The sequence below is a fragment of the Hypanus sabinus genome, chromosome 10 (genome assembly GCF_030144855.1).
Source record: "Hypanus sabinus isolate sHypSab1 chromosome 10, sHypSab1.hap1, whole genome shotgun sequence".
NCBI lineage: Eukaryota > Metazoa > Chordata > Chondrichthyes > Myliobatiformes > Dasyatidae > Hypanus > Hypanus sabinus.
Genome location: NC_082715.1, coordinates 49,864,191 through 49,882,933, shown reverse-complemented (window position 1 = coordinate 49,882,933; position 18,743 = coordinate 49,864,191). Strand labels below are relative to the sequence as shown.

At 39.9% G+C, this 18,743-nt stretch overlaps 2 protein-coding genes across 22 annotated transcripts in view; one reads left to right on the top strand and one right to left on the bottom strand.

Annotated features, from left to right (window-relative positions):
* The window catches only part of pla2g7 (phospholipase A2, group VII (platelet-activating factor acetylhydrolase, plasma)), a 75,725-nt gene extending 60,023 nt beyond the window's left edge, over positions 1-15,702 (top strand). For 15 of the 21 annotated variants that reach the window (XM_059981855.1, XM_059981853.1, XM_059981836.1 and 12 more), the window contains 2 exons: positions 11,482-11,630; positions 12,295-15,699. In XM_059981855.1, coding sequence (XP_059837838.1) covers positions 11,482-11,630; positions 12,295-12,407 — 262 coding nt within the window. In that variant the 3' untranslated portion in view covers positions 12,408-15,699. Of the gene's footprint in view, positions 1-11,481; positions 11,631-12,294 lie in introns of those variants that run through there. The other 6 variants (XM_059981849.1, XM_059981838.1, XM_059981844.1 and 3 more) reach the window with 3 other exon arrangements.
* Positions 15,703-16,361: 659 nt separating this feature from the next.
* tdrd6 (tudor domain containing 6) overlaps positions 16,362-18,743 on the bottom strand; it is a 30,674-nt gene continuing 28,292 nt past the window's right edge. The window contains exon 4 of the mRNA XM_059981833.1: positions 16,362-16,670. Coding sequence (XP_059837816.1) covers positions 16,372-16,670 — 299 coding nt within the window. The 3' untranslated portion in view covers positions 16,362-16,371. The remainder of the gene's footprint in view (positions 16,671-18,743) is intronic.

Below are 18,743 nucleotides of genomic sequence, written 5' to 3'. Positions count from 1 at the left end.
GACTGGAAGGTGCTGCCTTAGGAACTTTGGTGTGTTGTTGCAGTGCATCTTGTAGATAGTACACACTGCTGCAACTGTTTGATGGTGGGGGGGATTGGATGCTTGTGGAAAGGGTACCAGTCAAGTGACTGCCTTGTACTGGATGGTGTCAAGCTTCTTGAGTTGCTGATGAAGCTACTGTCATCCAGGTGAGTGCTGAGTATTCCATTACACTCCTGAGCTGAGCCTTGTTGATGGTGGACTAAAGCTTTAGGGAGTCAGGAGGTGAGTTACACCCTGCAGGATTCCTAGTCTTTGACCTGCTTTGGTAGCCACAGTGTTTATATGGCTAGATCACTTCAGTTTCCTGTCAACGGTAACCCCCAGGATGTTGATAGTAGGAGATTCAGTGATGGCGATGCCACTAAATGTCAAGGGATGATGGTTAGAGCCTCTCTTGTTGGAGATGGTCATTGCCTGGCTCGAATTTTACTCGTCACTTGTCAACTCAAGCCTGGTTATTATCTCAGGCCTGCTGCATTTGGGTATGAACTGCTTCACTATCTGAGGAGTCATGAATAGTGCAGAACATTGTGCAATCGTCTGTGAACATCCCCACTTTTGACTTTATGATGGAAGGAAGGTCATTGAAGTAGCAGCTGAAGATGGTTGGTCCTAGGAGTCTTCCCTGAGGAACTCCTGCAGTGATGTCCTGAGGATGAAATGATTGACATTCAACCACCACAACCATCTTCCTTTGCGTCAGGTATGATTCCAACCAGTGGAGCGCTTTCCCCCAATTCCCATTGACTCCATTTTATTCAGGGCACCTTGATGCCATGCTTAGTCAAATGCTGCCTTGATGTCAAAGGCTATCATTCTCACCTCACCTCATTAACAGAGGAATAGGTAAACCAAAGAGCAACTTTGTGATTAAATGTGCACAGACACCAGTTTATAAAATCAGAATCAGGTTTAGTATCATTCTCGTTTCGAAATTTGTTGTTTCGTGTCAACAGTACAGTGCAATGACAAAATTACTAAAAATTTCTAAGTACATGTTAAAGGGAATACTGTATTGAGATTGTGTCATGGGCTCATCCAGAAATCTGATAGCTAAAAGGAAAAAGATGTTTTTATAGCATTAATCTCATTTCAAGATGACGGCGCGATGCAGCTTGCAGCGGCCACTCCAGAGCTGATATGTTATTCGTTAAGCGGGCTGCCTTGCACAATCCTAATCTAATGAAAAATAGACGTGGGAGCGTGGAGGAACATCTGGAAATCTCCAGGATGGCCTTATTCGTTGCTGCTGCTGCAGCTGTGAGGTCCAGGTCTCTGCTGAGAAGAACAGGTCCCCAGTCCTCGGGGTTGCGTTGCCAATGGCCATTGGCGGGGGCGTCTTAATATGCTTGGCAGAGAATGGTGCTCGGAGAAGCTGTGCCGGAGGGGATGGTCGGAGGCTCGGAGGTTCGACGGACTCAGAGTCCGCTGCGGTCAGGTCGCCTTCAGTGTGTGCTGTGTCTGCGAGGCTGGGTTCGACGGAGCTTTCATTGTGTGCTGCGCCTGCGAGGCTGAGTTGGCCGGCACAGTAGAAGTCCATAGCAGGGGTATTCCCTTCCGTCGCCGGCGTGGGATGGCGAGTCTATCAGGACCCTGAGGACTTGTCAAAACTGTGTGGTGGTTTCTTTCGAACTTAGAGTCTTTTAACATCTTTGGTCTATTTTTACCATGCCCATAGTCTGTTTTTTATCAAATTATGGTATTGTTTGCACTGTTGTAACATTTATGGTTTTGTGCAGGTCTTGTAGCTTTAGTTTTTGGTCTTGTTTGTCTGGTGGATTTGGTGCTCCTTTCCAGAGAACGCGCTAAGATGGTAGCGTAATATTAATACGCAGCAGCCTCTCCAGACTCTGGACTGGGGATTGCCAAACGTTGTGTGGATTTTCTGGTGTAGTCTATTTTGTGATGTGCTTTGTTGATATCTTTCTGGAGGAACGTTGTCTCATTTTTTAACTGCATTGCACTTGTGGTTTTTAAATGACAATTATCTGAATCTGAATTGAGTGTAGGCCTTCAGACTCCTGTATCCTCTCACCAGCGGTGGTAATGAGAAGAGGGTATGCCGCAGAGAGAAGGTTGTTTTTCTTTTAACAGCTCGGGAAAAAGAGGCTAGACTGCACAGGTGCAAACGTAGCATGCCAAGGTTTAAAAGGGAGAGAAAAACTTTCAACCGTCTCTTCAATCGAAGCAAGAGGCTGAGAGTGGAAGACTGAAGGCATTGCGGAGAGGTCGTTTTTCTTTAACAGCTCGGGGTAAAGAGGCTAGACTGTGTAGGCGCATGACGTAGCGCGCCAAGGTTTAAAAGAAAGACCGCCATATACAGCGGCCATCGTTGGAGTGGACTGAGTCGGAGTGGGACGGCCTTGGCTCAATCAGGCTTCGGCGAGAAACAGGCAGAGGCGAGGGTAGGTTCCAGTAAGTTTCTGATTTTCTTTTTTTTTTGTTCAGACTAGAGAATATGCCAAGCCGGATGTTGGAATGCTCCTCTTGCAGGATGTGGGAAGTCAGGGAGACCTCAGGTGTCCCTGACAACAATACCTGCAAGAAGTGCATCCAGCTGCAGCTCCTAACAGACCACGTTAGGGAACTGGAGCAGGAGCTGGATGACCTCCGGATCATTCGGGAGACTGAACAGTTTATAGATAGTAGCTTCTGGGAGGTAGTTACACCTAAGAAACAGGGCACAAGTAATTGGATTACCGTCAGGTGAGGGAAGGGGAAAGGGCAGGTAGTACAGGGTTCCCCGTGACCATTCCCCTCCAAAACAGATATACCGATTTGGATACTGTTGGTGGGGGGGGGAGGGGGGCGGGGAATGGTTTACCTGGGACAAGCTGCAGCAGCCGGATCTCTGGCACTGAGTCTGGTTCTGCAGTGCAGAAGGGAGGGAGGAAGAAGAGGAGAGCAGTAGTGATAGGGGACTTCATAGTCAGGGAGATTCTGTGGTCATGACAGAGACTCCTGGATGGTTTGTTGCCTCCCAGGTGCCAGGGTCAGGGATGTCTCTGATTGCGTACACAGCATTCTGAGGTGGGAGGGTGATCAGCCAGATGTCGTGGTACACATCTGTACCAATGACATAGGTAGAAAGAGTCAGGAGGTCCTGAAGAATGAGTACAGAGAGCTTGGTTGGAAGTTGAAAAGCAGGACCTCGAGGGTAGTAATCTCAGATTGCTGCCTGTGCCACGTGCCAGTGAGGGTAAGAGTAGGATGCTCTGGCAGACGAATACATGGCTGAGAAACTGGTGTAGGGGGCAGGGTTTCAGATTTCTAGATCATTGGGACCTCTTCTGGGGCAGGTGGGACCTGTACAAGAGAGACGGGTTACACCTGAACTACAAGGGGACCAATATACTTGCAGGGAGGTTTGCTAGTGTTATTGGGGAGGGTTTAAACTAGATTTGCAGGGGGATGGGAACCAGAGTGCCAGAGCAGATTGTGGAATGGGGGTAAAAATAAATGATGTGAGTAGTTCATGCAAAGTCACAAATAGTAAGATTGTGTGTGGTGGTAATAATCTTCTGAGGTGTTGTATATTTCAATGTGAGGAGTATTGTGGGAAAGGCAGACGAGCTGAGGACCTGGATTGACACGTGGAATTACGACATCATAGCCATTACTGAAACTTAGCTACAGGAGGGGCAGGACTGGCAGCTCAATTTTCCAGGGTTCCGATGTTTCAGACGTGATAAGAGGGAGAGGGATGAAGGGTGGAGGGGGGAGGCTTTGCAACAGTGCTTCGGCAGGACAGATTAGAGGGCTTGTCTACTGAGGCCATATGGATGGAGCTGAGAAACAGGAAAGGTATGACCACATTAATAGGGTTGTATTATAGACCACCCAATAGTCAGCGAGAATTGGAGGAGCAAATCTGCAGAGAGATAACAGACAACTGCAGGAGACAGAAAGTTGTGATTGTAGGGGATTTTAATTTTCCACACATTGATTGGGACTCCCATACTGTTAAAGGTCTAGATGGGTTAGAGTTTGTAAAATATGTTCAGGAAAGGTTTCTAAATCAATATATAGATGTACCAACTAGGGAGGATGCAGTATTAGATCTCCTATTAGGAAATGAGTTAGGGCAGGTGACGGAAGTGTGTGTAGGAGAACACTTTGGTTCCAGTGATCATAACGTCGTTAGTTTCAACTTGATCATGGATAAAGATAGATCTGGTCCTTGGATTGAAGTTCTAAACTGGAAAAAGGCCAGATTTGAAGAAATGAGAAAGGATCTAAAAAGCATAGATTGGGACAGGTTGTTCTCTGGCAAGGATGTGATTGGTAAGTGGGAGGCCTTCAAAGGAGAAATTTTGAGACTGTAGTGTTTGTATGTTCCTGTCAGGGTTAAAGGCAAAATTAAAAAGAATAAGGAACCTTGGTTCTCGAGGGATATTGGAACTCTGATAAAGAAGAAGAGAGAGATATATAACATGTATAGGCAACAGGGAGGAAATAAGATGGTTGAGGAGTATAAAAAGAGTAAGAAAATACTTAAGCAATCAGGAGGGCTAAAAGAAGACATGAAGTTGCTTTGGCAATCAGGGTGAAGGATAATCCTAAGAGCTTCTACAAGTATGTTAACAGCAAAAGGATAGTAAGGGATAAAATTGGTCCTCTTGAAGATCAGAGTGGTCGGCTATGTATGGAACCAAAAGAAATGGAAGAGATATTAAATGGGTTTTTTGCATCTGTATTTACTAAGGAAACTGGAATGGAGTTTATGGAAACAAGGCAAACAAGTAGGGAGGTCATGGAACTTATACAGATTAAAGAGGAGGAGGTGCTTGCCGTCTTGAGGCAAATCAGAGTAGATAAATCCCCAGGACCTGACAGGGTATTCCCTCGGACCTTGAAGGAGACTAGTGTTGAAATTGCAGGGACCCTGGCAGAAATACTTAAAATGTCGATATCCACGGGTCAGGTGCCAGAGGATTGGAGGATAGCTCATGTAGTTCCATTGTTTAAAAAAGGCTCAAAAAGTAAGCCGGGAAATTATAAGCCGGTAAGTTTGACATCGGTAGTAGGTAAATTGGAAGGAATACTAAGAGATAGGATCTACAAGTATTTGGGTAGACAGGGACTTATTAGAAAAAGTCAGCATGGCTTTGTGCATGGCAGGTCATGTTTAACCAATCTATTAGAGTTTTTCGAGGAAGTTACCAGGAAAGCGGATGAAGGGAAAGCAGTGGATGTTGTATACATGGACTTCAGTAAGGCCTTTGACAAGGTCCTGCATGGGAGGTTAGTTAGGAAGATTCAGTCACTAGGTATACATGGAGAGGTAGAAGTAGTAAATTCCATTGGCTCAATGGAAGAAGCCAGAGAGTGGTAGTGGAGGATTGCTACTCTGAGTGGAGGACTGTGACTAGTGGTGTGCCACAGGGATCAGTGCTGGGTCCGTTGTTATTTGTCATCTATATCAATGATCTGGATGATGTGGCAAATTGGATCAGCAAATTTGCTGATGATACAAAGATTGGAGGTCTAGTGGACAGTTAGGAAGGTTTTCAAAGCTTGCAGAGGGATTTGGACCAGTTGGAGGAATGGGCTGAAAAATGGCAGATGGAGTTTAAAGCGGACAAGTGTGAGGTATTGCACTTCGGATGGTCAAACCAAGGTAGAACATACAAGGTAAATGGTAGGACACTGAGGAGTGCAGTAGAAGAGGGATCTGGGAGTACAGATACATAATTCCCTAAAAGTGGTGTCACAAGTAGATAGGGTCATAGAGAGCTTTTGGTACATTGGCCTTTATAAATCAAAGTATTGAGTATAAGAGTTGGAATGTAATGGTGAGGTAGTATAAGACATTGGTGAGATCGAATTTGGAGTATTGTGTGCAGTTTTGGTCTCCTAATTACAGGAAGTACATTATTAAGGTTGAAAGAGTGTAGAGAAGGTTTACAAGGATGTTGCTGGGACTTGAGAAACTGAGTTACAGAGAAAGGTTGAATAGGTTAGGACTTTATTCACTGGAGCGTAGGAGAATGAGGGATGATCTGATAGAGGTGTATAAAATTATGATGGGTATAGATAAGAGTGAATGCAAGCAGACTTTTTCCACGGAGGCTAGGGGAGAAAAAAAAAGGTCATGGGTTAAGGGTGAAGGGGGGAAAGTTTAAAGGGAACATTGGTGGGGCTTCTTCATGCAGAGTGGTGGGAGTGTGGAATGAGCTGCCAGATGAAGTGGTGAATGCGGGCTCACTTTTGACATTTAAGAAAAATTTGGGACAGGTATATGGATGAGAGAGGTTTGGAGGGATGTGGCCCAGGTGCAGGTCAGTGGGACTAGACAGAAAAATGGTTCAGCACAGCCAAGAAGGGCCAAAAGGCCTGTTTCTGTGCTGTAATGTTCTATGGTTTTCTATGTCCCAGATGATGGCATCCCTTAAGGAGAAGGCACCCCTCATTAAGACACTACCTCTTGAAGATGTTCATGATGATGAGGAGGATTGTGCCCATGATACCACGGTGGCCTCAAGAATGCGTACTTAGCCCACTGCTCTGTGATTGTGGCTAGACACGGGTCAATCACTGTCTGTAAATTTGCTGACAACACAACTTATGACAAAATTTAAGATGGGGATGAGGAGGCATCCAGGATTGAGATGGATTGGCTGGTTGAGTGGTGTCTTAACAATAACCTCAACATTAGTAAAACCAAGGAACTGTGGACTTCAGGCAGGGATGTCAAGGGATCAGAAGTGGAAAGGGTGAGCAGTTTCAAGTTCCTGGGTGTCAACATCTCAGGATCTCTCCTGAGCCTAACATATTGATGTAATTACAAAGAAGGAATGACAGCCACTATATTTAAGTTGGAATTTGAGGAGAATTGGTATATCACCAAAGACACTCAAATTTCTACAATTTAACTGTAGAGAGCATTCCAACTGCTTGCATCAGCATCTGGTACAGAGGAGTCATTGCACAGGATCAGAAAAAGCTGCAGAAAGTTGTATGCTCTGCCAGCTCCATCATGAGCACTGGCCTCCCTGACATTCAGGACATCTTCAAAAGGTTTTGCCTCAAATAGGCAGTATTCACCATCATGGACCCCCAGCAGAGATGTTACAGGAGCCTGAAGACACACACTTAATATTTCAGGAATAGCTTCTTCCACTCTGCTATTAGATTTCAGAATGGACAATGTACACATGAACAGTACCTCAGTGATTCCCCCACCCCCTCCTTGACTACTTAATTTTCTTTTTAATATGGGATATACTTATTGTAACTTGTAGTTTTTATTATGTATTGCAAGGTACTACCAAACAAACCTGACTCTGATTTAAATGTAGTTAGCCTAATAGTCTTACTGTAAGTCTGGCTAATAACTGGAATTACTGTTTCACCTAGAACTAAGCCAAATCCACACTGTTAGAGGCAAAGTCCATTTCAATGAAACCCAGTGGCATGAAGGATGCCACGTTATTCAATAGCATAAATGCAGATTTGTTTTATGAGTGCCTTGACCATAGTTAACCCTCAACCAACACCTCTAAAATCAAATCATCTGGTATATCTGGGTATTTGGCACACATATTTAAACAATGCTATTTCTTTTTATACATCGATACAACTGACAACAACATAACACTTCGAGATGTAACCTGGTTTATATTAATAAATTCAGATCGAGTAGTGGAGAACTTGAGCAATATCCACTGCATCCACTTAGCAGCAAACAACAAACTGCTGGAGCATCACAGCAAGGTGGGATAAATATGTGAGGAAAAAGGAATTGTTAGCATTTCAGATGAAGACCTTATAGTAGAAGAGAATAGAGAGACAGTAGCCAGTATAAAGAAAGGTGAGATAGTGACTTGAAGTTGTTAAGTGTATGAAGAGAAGCAAGGAATGATAGGCAAATGGAGCCAGGTGATGAGGGAAAATTGGAACTGGGGGAAGGAGGCAACTGGATGAAAGATGGAAGCAGACAATTCCTTTCCCTCTGATGATACTGCCAAATCCATTGAGTTCCTTCATCAGTTTGTTTATTGCTTCAGATTACGGCATCTGCAGTCTCTTGTGCTTCCTTATGATGAATTATAGTATTTTTTTAAATCTGTTCATTCATTAAGCAATCATTGAATCTGTTTGAGAGATTTTAAGGGGTAACCAAATGCTTAGTCGGAGGTAAATTTTGAGTTCAACTGGGGAGAGAATTTCAGGAGATGGGACCAAAGCGGATGAAGGTGCTGCCAATGAGACAAAAAAAAAACTGTTCAAAGGAGTAGATTTTTAAATGAGGTGGAGCAAGATGAACAATGATAGTGACAAATGAATTTTAACTCTGGCACTGAGAATTTAGGCCAGCGAAAATAACAGTAAAAATTAGGACTTCGCTTCTTTGCAGAAGCAAAAAAAAGCTGCTTATAGCAAGTTTCTGTAAAGTCAAGACATCCTGCTTTCTATGGAATTTTGTTTTATTCTGTGGATGGGTGAAACTTGATTTTGCTCAGAAGTGAACAAGTGCCCATATAACCCAATTTTGTTCTGTATTTTGATATAAATTACCCCACAACTGAGAGGCAGGTGGCCTATATTTACTGGACTTCCACCTATCGTAAAATTAGATAAAGTATCAGATTTGAAAATTACCCATGTTCTTGTGCCACATCCATTTTCAAGCCTCTACAGTTGCCACCCTTGCTCCTTTAGTAATCTAAGATGGTAATTCAGTAATCTTTATGGACTGAGTGACATACTTGCATTGAGTACTGCCAGTCTTTTAAGAATGTTTACACTCCTACATTTGTACTCACAATTACATTTCTTTCAAGATCAGTTGTTTGTTTCTTTATGCATGTTATTTACCTTACACCATCAGTCCTGTGGTGTAACCTCAGACTTTTCCCTTTTGTTCTTTCCTCTCCCTTTGCACTTTACAACTTGAACATTCTAATCTCTGGAAAAAAATGCTTCACTCTCCAATGATCCTGTTTAAACTGCTGAAGTTTCAGCTATTATTTTTCTTTGTGTGGCATTTTGCATAGACTAAACAACTCAAAACTTACTTTTTGTTTCCTCCTTATTGTCAATCTAAATCTGTTACTTGTTCCCAATCAATATTTTTTAAAAATTCAATGGAGCAATAACTTTGAAAGCCCATTTGGTTTGTACACAACTTTATAATCTTGTTAATTTTTCACCTTCCACTTTTTGAAAATTTAATATTCAATATCCCAGATCACATTTTTGCATAAGCAGATACTCTATCACCTGGGCTACATTGGAATTGGTATATTGTTACATGTACCAAGATGAAGTAAAAATCTTGTCTTGCATTCTGTCACAGGGTCATAGAGCACTGCATAACAAACAGACCCTTCAGCCCATCCCAGCATGGTCACTTAACCACTTTCAGTTCCTGGGCCCTGGTTGCCTCATTTTGTTCTGTCCCTACATTCTTCTATCCTTTAATCGATAATGCTTCTCTTGTTTTCAGACATCAGCTCTAACCAGTTCCACTCCTCCACCACCACCCTCCTCCGGTGGAGCTAGTCCTCACTCCCAATAATTTCACTTTTGGCTCCTTTATTTGAAACCAATGAGAAGCCATGGCACCCACAGGGACTCCAGTTACAAATCCAGTATTACTTCCCAACTTTCTGCACTACACTGACAACTGCATTGGTACTACTTCCTGCACCTATGCTGAGTTTGTTATCAACTTTGCCTTCAAATTTACATGGTCTGCATCTCTCTTCCCTTTCTCAATCTCCAGCAATGGAGACACTGTCCACTGGTATCTTTTATAGATCTACTGACTTTCACAGCTTGAGTAGACCTCTTCCCTCCCTGACACTTGTAAGAATGCTATTCCTTTTTTCAATTCCTACATCTCTACTGCATCTATTTTTAGGATGAGGGTTTCCATTCCAAAACATCTGAAACGTCCTTCTTCAAAGAACGGATTTGCCTTCCTCTGTCATCAATTCTACTGCCACCTGCATCTCCTTCATTTTCTGGACATCCATCCACCCTCAATTTGTATTTCCATCATCACAAGTATAAAGATCCCCTTGTCCTTATCATCCCACGAGACTCCACATCCAGCAAATCATTCTCTGTAACTTCCATCATCTTCAATAGGAGCCCACCACATCTTTCCCTCTTAGGTTGGAAGAGCAACAACTCACATTCCAACTTGATGGCATGAATGTTGAATGAGTTCTCTTCTCTCTCTCTCTCCCCTCCCCTCCCCTTCTATTTTGCTATGCTGGCTTCATTACCCTTTTTTCTTCACTTCTGGCTTCTTCCCTCTTCCTTTCCTGGCTGTGGCCTCTACATGGTTGGACGAGGACAGGGTATCTCACTCCTGACAAAGTTCTCCAACATCAACATCGCTCGTAGACACAAATATATCCACCAGCATCTTTCCTGAAGTAAATGGTCAGTTCTTCCAAGGTAGTTCAAGGTTAAAAAATGTCAATTACTTTTTAAAGTCATTCCCTATATCAGATTAAATAGGATCATATATACAGTGCTTTCCAGTTAATTGTGGGACACATGGGACCAGTACTTTTTAGCTCAAGTAGCTGCCTCAATTTCATGGAAATAGTTTTCAGTATAAAAAACTGAGTAATAGATTACACACTGAAATGAAATACAGAACAAATTAGACCACCACCAATATAGTACTAAAAAAACTATTACTTCTCAAGTTAGAGGAATTTGTTAAGTGTATGCCATGTTCTTTTGACTGTAAATGGACAAAATTGGTATTTTGTCCCTGCAGACCCACCACCTTATTTATGTTGTATAGGCATAGATAATAAAAGTAGTGTTGACAACTTTCTGAACAAATCATTAGGGGTCAAATAAAGTTACAATAATTCCTTTTGTTTACTATTTTATGAACACAAATTCTGCTTTAGGATTGATAGGTAGCATCATTTAGTTTCCTTTTGCATTTGATATGGTCACAAAATTTTTTTAGAAATTAGTGACTGCATTCACTATGGCTTGTCAGAGTGCTGGTATTTATTAAGCCATCTTAAACAGAAAACCAATCCTCATTTCTCTAAAGCTATTTCAGAAAAAATACCTGTTCCACAGTATGAGTTTCTTCATGCATCCTAAAATTCAAAATCAACTTTTTATAGAAACCTTTAATAATTTTCTTTCAGTATATTTTGAATTATTTGAGAAGGTTGCTTGCTTGCTGTAGAAAAATGGTGAAGGCCATCCTGAAGATGTAATGTTCACCAGTGGTTCTCATTCAGCTGCAACTTTATCAAGTCACTTGCACAATACTTAACTTACAGTGAACAGTATTAAGCACTACAGAGGATTACAAATTATTAGCTTTGAGTTTAAATGCATTTGAGAACTACAAATTTACAAACTTTGCTATTTTCTGTTTCCTACATAGAACACACAAGTAATGCATTTATAGACCTTAATTCACTTCATTTTCTTTATTTTTCATAGGGGAACAGTTCATCAAAGCTTTCCCGATTTTACATTTCTGACTGGCCACTTCCTTGGAAAGATATTTGGACTGAAAGGAACTATAGATCCCCATATAGCAATCGATATAAGCAATAAGGCTGCTTTAGCATTCATGCAAAGACACTTGAGTAAGTAAATAAGACATTTAATATTGAAATATATAACTAAGGAACCATTTTAGTTTTATAATTCTAGGTGTTAGCTAACTAGCTATTTTATGGATAATGGGGAGACAAAATAATAGGATTTCTGCGATCAAAAAACTGCAGGGAAAACATTTTTTGTGGTTTGCATATGTGGTCATTGATCGTGCATGAATGAAATTTATCTTTTAAATACAGGTATCCCCCACTTTACAAATGTTCACTTTATGCTACTTTGCTGTTACTAAAGACCTGTATTAGTAACCTGTTCTTGCATTACAAAGAAAATTTTTGCTTTTACAAAAATTTTTCCCATATAAATTAATGGCTCTTCGCTTTACGCCATTTCAGCTTACAAAGGTTTCATGGGAATGCTCTACCTTTGTGGGGGTGGGGGGGAAGACACCTGTACCTTAAATTTTTCCTGATTGAAATACCACACATGCAAATCAGTGGCATTAAATTTAATACCATAATATGCAAAGGAAACATTATCTGGGATCATAACAAGAGCATCTGTGTAAAGGGAATTTCCCAGTTTAAATGATGAAGTCCATTCCTTAATTATTTCCCTTTGTTACAAAGATTCAAAATTCTATCTTGAATAATTGATTCTAAATTAATCTGAACACCAAATTTTATTTTCCAGGTCTTCAGCAAGATTTTGATCAATGGAATTCTCTTATTGATGGGAAAGGAGAACATATCATACCTGGCACGAACATTCCTCTGGATCAATTAAATTTGAAATCCAAACAATGACTCTGCCATTTTGAAGTGCACAACAGTAATTGTAGATCTACCTAATATTCACAGTTGTGCAATGCAGTTGCCAGTTTTAACATATTCAAATATCATCAGCCATACAACATTACCTCCATAATTTTGTTTCATTTTGATGATTGTAGATCCATGTTTCAGATTATGTGATAATATTCAAATCATCCAATTACTCTCGTATTAGGACAGTGGGATGCAAGTGAGAATTACCTAAATATTTGTATTTTAAGTGAACATTTTTATATCCTGAGTTTCCACAGCTTGTCAGATGATGGAATATTGCACTCAGTATTTGATAATGCACTCAGTTATTTATAATATAATACACATCTTCTATCTGTTAATAGCACCACAGTTCTGAAGTTTAATTTCATCCTTAACAGGACTTTACCAATCTTTTAAGTGTGTAATTTAGGTTTCTGGAGAGTGAATTTATTTTTACTCTACATTGTTTTCTAAACTTCAGACTTAATTCAATGCATCTCATTACCTTCTAATAGAAATTCTAATTAGATTTGGGTCACTCCTTGCATATCAACAAAGCTTTGTTCAGCTGGTTGGTTAAAAAATTAAACTTTCCTTTTCACTAAATGTGTCCAAGGCAACCTCCTCAGATTCCTTGGTTCATTTGAAACAGACTGCAGTGACACTAATGATAATGACAGTCTAGAGTCAAAATATTTATCTTTTGCACTGGACCCACATATAACATGAACATTCCATAGGACCTGTTTATGGGGAGTTGAAATACGAAGCAAAGCACAATTTTATATTCTTGAAGATGCCTTATTATATTAAAAAAATAAAAGGACTGGGATTTTCACTTCCACTAGCTCTGAGTCAGTTACAAATTTTCAAATTAAATAGAATGCAAATCATTTGGTTCCAATGAAATTGGCCAGTTTACTTTTAATCACTGTGCAGGCTAAGATGAATTAAATCCCCCTCTGAGATTTACCAGAACTTTACAAAGTTTACTGGTTAAAGTAAACTCGTCTTTTCTCTTAGAATTAGTTTGCAACTTTATCCACTCAACTCTACCCAGTACACGATATATTGGCAGTTTTCAAGTCATGTCAGTAGAGAGTTTGCCATAAAACCCCAAGTTTCCTACATGTGAACAGGGATTTGCGTTATAGTATCTCTCCAACTGGCAGTAACTGTAATGACAAAGTCAATCAGATCAGTGGCTTTGTCCTACAGTCAGAACTGAGCACTAGTTACATCACCCTTGCTCCTTAAATCAAGTGAAAAATTAACAAAAATTCTACACCAGCATATTAAACTGCAATGAGAGCTTATGCATTTGAAATTGGGGAAATATTTTTCATCACATTCTTGTACAGGGAAGTCAGCTTCTGAGGGTATAGTAAATTTCTTGTGGGTTCTTCAACTGATGTCTGAAAAGTTCATGTTAGTTTCATTTCAGAATCAGGTTATACCAGCATAGGTTGTGAAATTTCTTTTGTGGCAGCAGTACATACCAAAACTAAAAATTACAATAGATAAAAACAGTGCAAAGAAAGGAGACTTTGAGTGTTCATGGGTTCATTGTCCAATCAAAAATCTGATGGCAGGAGGAAAAAGCTGTTCCTGAAATGTTGAGTGTCTTCCAGGTTCCTGTACCTTCTCTTTGATAGTAGCAATGAGAAGAGGGGATGTCCTGTATGACTGAGATCCTTAATGACGGATGCCACCTTTTTGAGGCAGCACCTTTCGAAGGAGTCCTGGATGCTGGTGGAGCTAGTGGCCATGGAGCTGGCACCATGCAGTGGCACCATCATTGGAGCCAGTAATACAACCAGTTAGAAGGTACATTTGTAGAAATCTGTGAGTGCCTTTGCTAGCTTACCAACTCACTTCGAACTAACTGAAATGTAGCCACTGTTGTTCCTTCTTTGTAATTTTATATGTTGAACCTAGGATAGATCCTCAGACGTTGAAACCCAGGAACTTGAAACTGCTTGGGTTCCTTACCCACTACTGACCATAAGGAGTTTGTCTGTTCACCCAGTGACACATGGGTTCCCTCCCACAATTCAAAGACATCATTGTAAATGGTCCCATAATTAGGATAAGATTAAATCAGTGGAATTGCCGGGCAGTGCTACTCCAAGGGCCTGTTCTGTGCTGTAACTCAATAATAACACTTCTTGCTTACCTGAATGATTGCCACTGCACCAAGACTGCCTGCTTGACTAGCATACACTCACCATCCTACACATTCATTCCCTCCATCTTCACAGAGCCAGGAAATCAGCAATGGACAACATTGTCAATGACACCCAAATCCCCAAAAATGGAATAAATTTAAAAACACCATTCTGCAGCTAATCTGATTGCAAGATGAAAACAAAAGTTGCCATACTTCTGCTTTAAATAATCATAAAGGAGACCGAAAACAAATTGAAACAATAGCACCAAAAGTTAATTTGAGTAAATGTCTACCCTGCTCCAACTATAGCTGTAACACAAATACTATTCAGCCTTGTATATCCAAAGTGGCCTTGCACAAGAACTATCCAGTTAGCCCCACTCCATTTTCGCCAGAGACTGAACATTCTCCTGGTGAATAATCAGTTCTTTTTGGAATACTACAATTTGCTTCTACCACCACCCTAGAAGTGCATTCTGAATCTTAAATCAGTGCTATGTGATCCTGTAGCACATTTAGTTCTATGTGAATATCCTGTATTCTACCTCTTTACCACTCCAAAAGGGAGGTTTCATTATATACAAAGTGATATACAAGTAACATGTTTGAAATAAAACATTTGGAACATTGCTCAAAGCCAAAGACACATACAAAAATCATTTGTAGAAATATCAGGAGTTCTGACATGAACGAAGGGAAAAATTAGGAAGTATAAAAGGGGTTGAAATTTCAACTACTACCGTGAAATTAAGCGTGTATTTGTCAAATAAGGAATAATCAAACAGTTTTGTTTGCAAGAAAATTGAACATTTTAGTTCCAGAATAAAATTACCTGAAACAACTTCTTTGGTACAACACTGCAGTTTAACTTTCATTAGCCCTCAAGCATTGATAAATAAGCTTTATTTGTCACTTTAATTGAACACACTTTTAAAAACATGCAGTGTACAGGTATTTTGATGCTGAGTGTTGCAAGCATCCTTTTGGATTTTAATCTGAAGTTGACTTGCATTATAATCCATCATTTAGAATTTCTAAAAAGGATTTTTTCCAGAAACTCTGGGTAATTACTTTTCTTGGCTGTAGTATACATACAGAAACAATTTAAAGGCATTGACATTCTTGAATACTGATCAGGTTTTGGCAAGATATTCTGTATTCAATATCTGCTTTATAAATTATTTTTAATAACTAAGTTTCTGTTCATCACTATAGATGAAATGTGCTATTTTTCCAACAGACTGGTACCAGCAGTAACCAAAAAATTGCACACAACAGGCTATATACCCATCACTAAGTCTCTTGCTCTTTCCCTTACTCACAACTGAAGCATTTTCATGAAAAGTAAAAAAAAACTGCTGCATCAAGTGAAACTGAATGCATGTTTGAATCCCAAACTTAAACATTCCATAGGATGAAATAGATTAATCTCTTTTCTAGTTTTCTAATCAACTGTCAAAAAGTACCAGAGCAGTATTTTGTTTCATTAGACTACAGCATCCTTTAAATTTACTTTTTAAAAGGAGTAGAGCCATACCAGGGAGTAAATGAAAAATACTACTTATTTACCGGTATTGTAGCTGTAGTATTTTAACAAAAACTTCAGAAGCAGGAATCACTATTTACGTTTGCATCTTCCTTCAAGACTGATAACCATTAAAGGAGTAAATCCACAGATTTGCCTTCGACTATGATGCAGACATTAGCTTCTAAATTTGTGTCAGGTGAATTCTCAAACTTATTTTCTGATGCTAAGTGTGTAGCAAAAGGAATCTATCGAAGTCTGGGTTTTTAATCTTCAAAGTGCTCAAGCAATGCAACATCCGATTTAGTAGAAGAAAACACAACGTCTGTAACTTCAGTACTGGTCCCATGGATCAATTGTTCTTCATCCAGTTCAATGACAGTGCTAGAAGGCACAGTTTGACCATCACCTTTCTCACAATTAACTTCAGAGACAACCATTTCTTTCTCAGAGACAGAAGTACTGTAATTAAAGGAGCTTGACTTAGTGTCCTGATGTTCATTCTCATATTGATGCAAATGGTGAGAAAATTCGGATTCAGGCCGAAGCATCAATGAAGATGATTCTAAGTTCAAAAAACAAGGCATTAGCAGTAGAACAGAACCTTCTTTCAACAAAAATAATAATCAGCAAATCAGGCAGTATTTGTGGAGAGGACAGTTAATGTCCATCAGAACTGGAAAAGACAAACCAAATTACTTGCAAGCTAGAGAAGTTGGAGGGACACGGATAGGACAATCTCTGAAAATTTGAGGCCAGGGATGCTGTGGAGCGATTACAGAGGTCTGCTGGTCGACCGGGGAGTTACAAAATAGAAACGAGCAAACACTATGAAATGTAAGCAGAGGGGGGAAAAAGCAAGGAATAGAAAAGTTACAAAATTGCAAAATGCACTAACAAGGGACAGAGGAAAGCTGAGATAATACCATACTAAAATGCCCCATTCTAAAACAGACAATAGAAAATTAACTGATGTTTGTGCAATTATTACTGAGCCCATTATACTGCAATACAACTATATGGAAGATGGTGTTGCCCCTTCAAACCATAATTCAGCCTTATTGTAAACAAATCCGGAGGCCACAATGACAGCGAAATGGAAAGTTTAAGAGACAGACAACAGGAAGCTCCAAATCACTCCTCACCATACAGCATGCACTGCAAACTTTTAAAGAGCAGAAACACATGCAGTGCTCCAGAGTGGAAGTGCAAGTGAATCACTGCTTTGGTAAAGACTCTGGGTCCCTTATGGCAGCAAGTAATAAAGGGAACAAGAGTTCATAATGGAAAGCACCAAAAGGTGAGAGATGCTGTATTTGGTGAGACAAATCAGTGTTGGACTTTCAGTGAATGGTAGAGCCTTGGGGAGTGTTCTCTGTTAATTACTACAAAGGCAGAACCATAGCACAATAAAACATGGAAACAAGACCTTCAGCTCAACTCATCCAGTACTACAGTGTGCTAAAATGATTATGTTGTTACTGGGCCTATAAGGTTTAGGTTATTCAGAAATGCTAAATAAGTGCGAGATGCTGAGGGATGACCTTAGGTTTATAAAATTATGAGGGGCATAGATAGGGCAATTAGCCAAAGCATCTTTCCTTGGGTTGGGGAGCTCAAAACTTTTGCAATAGGTTCAAAGGGAAAGGCGAAAAATTTGAGAATCCAAGAGTAAAGTTCTTTTAGAGAAGGGGTTCCCAACCCTTTTTTAATGCCATAGACCCCTACCATTAACTGAGAGGCCTGTGGACCTCAGGCTGGGAAACCCTGTAGAGGGCGATGATTACATCAATCAAACTACCAGAGGAAGTGGTAGATCCAAATAGAACTACATTTTAAAAACAGTTACATGGATAGAAAAGGTTTAGGGACTATCTCAGTTAGGCTGTTTGTCAGCTTTATTGCACTATGATTCTATCTTGTTTTAATAAGTTGTTAGTAATAATTAACCAAGAATTATAATCAATTTGAAATGCAGCTCAAAGTGAATGTTCGAAGTATCAAATGCTTCAACGTCATTAAATCAAGGTCATGATTCAATAGTACAATTCTAGAAACACATCCAACAAAGCTTCAATTTCTCCAAAATACTTAGCTAAGACTTGCAATTCATTACATCATACATATCTAGTCAATTTCATACCAGTCCTTCCAGAACATTGTAGCTTTTGCTTTACAGCTACTCAACCAGACCAATAAGAAAGGTAGCTCTTATCTAGCTGTGACTACCAATCAGTCAGTTTCAAAAAGAAGCTAGCATTCAACCATACTTTTTAATCCTAAATTTACATGAGGCAAAACTAAATTTCCAACAAGCTGGCAATAAGTGCTTGTTCCTTCACTGGTTTCCATTTGAAATTCAGCAGCATATCTGGATATGTCCAGTCTCTACATTTTGTTGTTGCAATTCAACAATAGCCAAATCTAGTATATGATAGAAGTTCCTGGAGGAGAAAATTGCAATTTTGTGTTTTATAAATCTATGATGCTAATTTAAACTTTGAAAAAATGTATTTTTAAATTCACTTTTATCCTTAACGTGTTAGGACAGCAGAGCAGTTCAACCAATGAAGTTTGTGCATCACACCTGCAACTCACATAATCTTAACCTTCTGTGCTATTTATGTGAAGTCTTTCA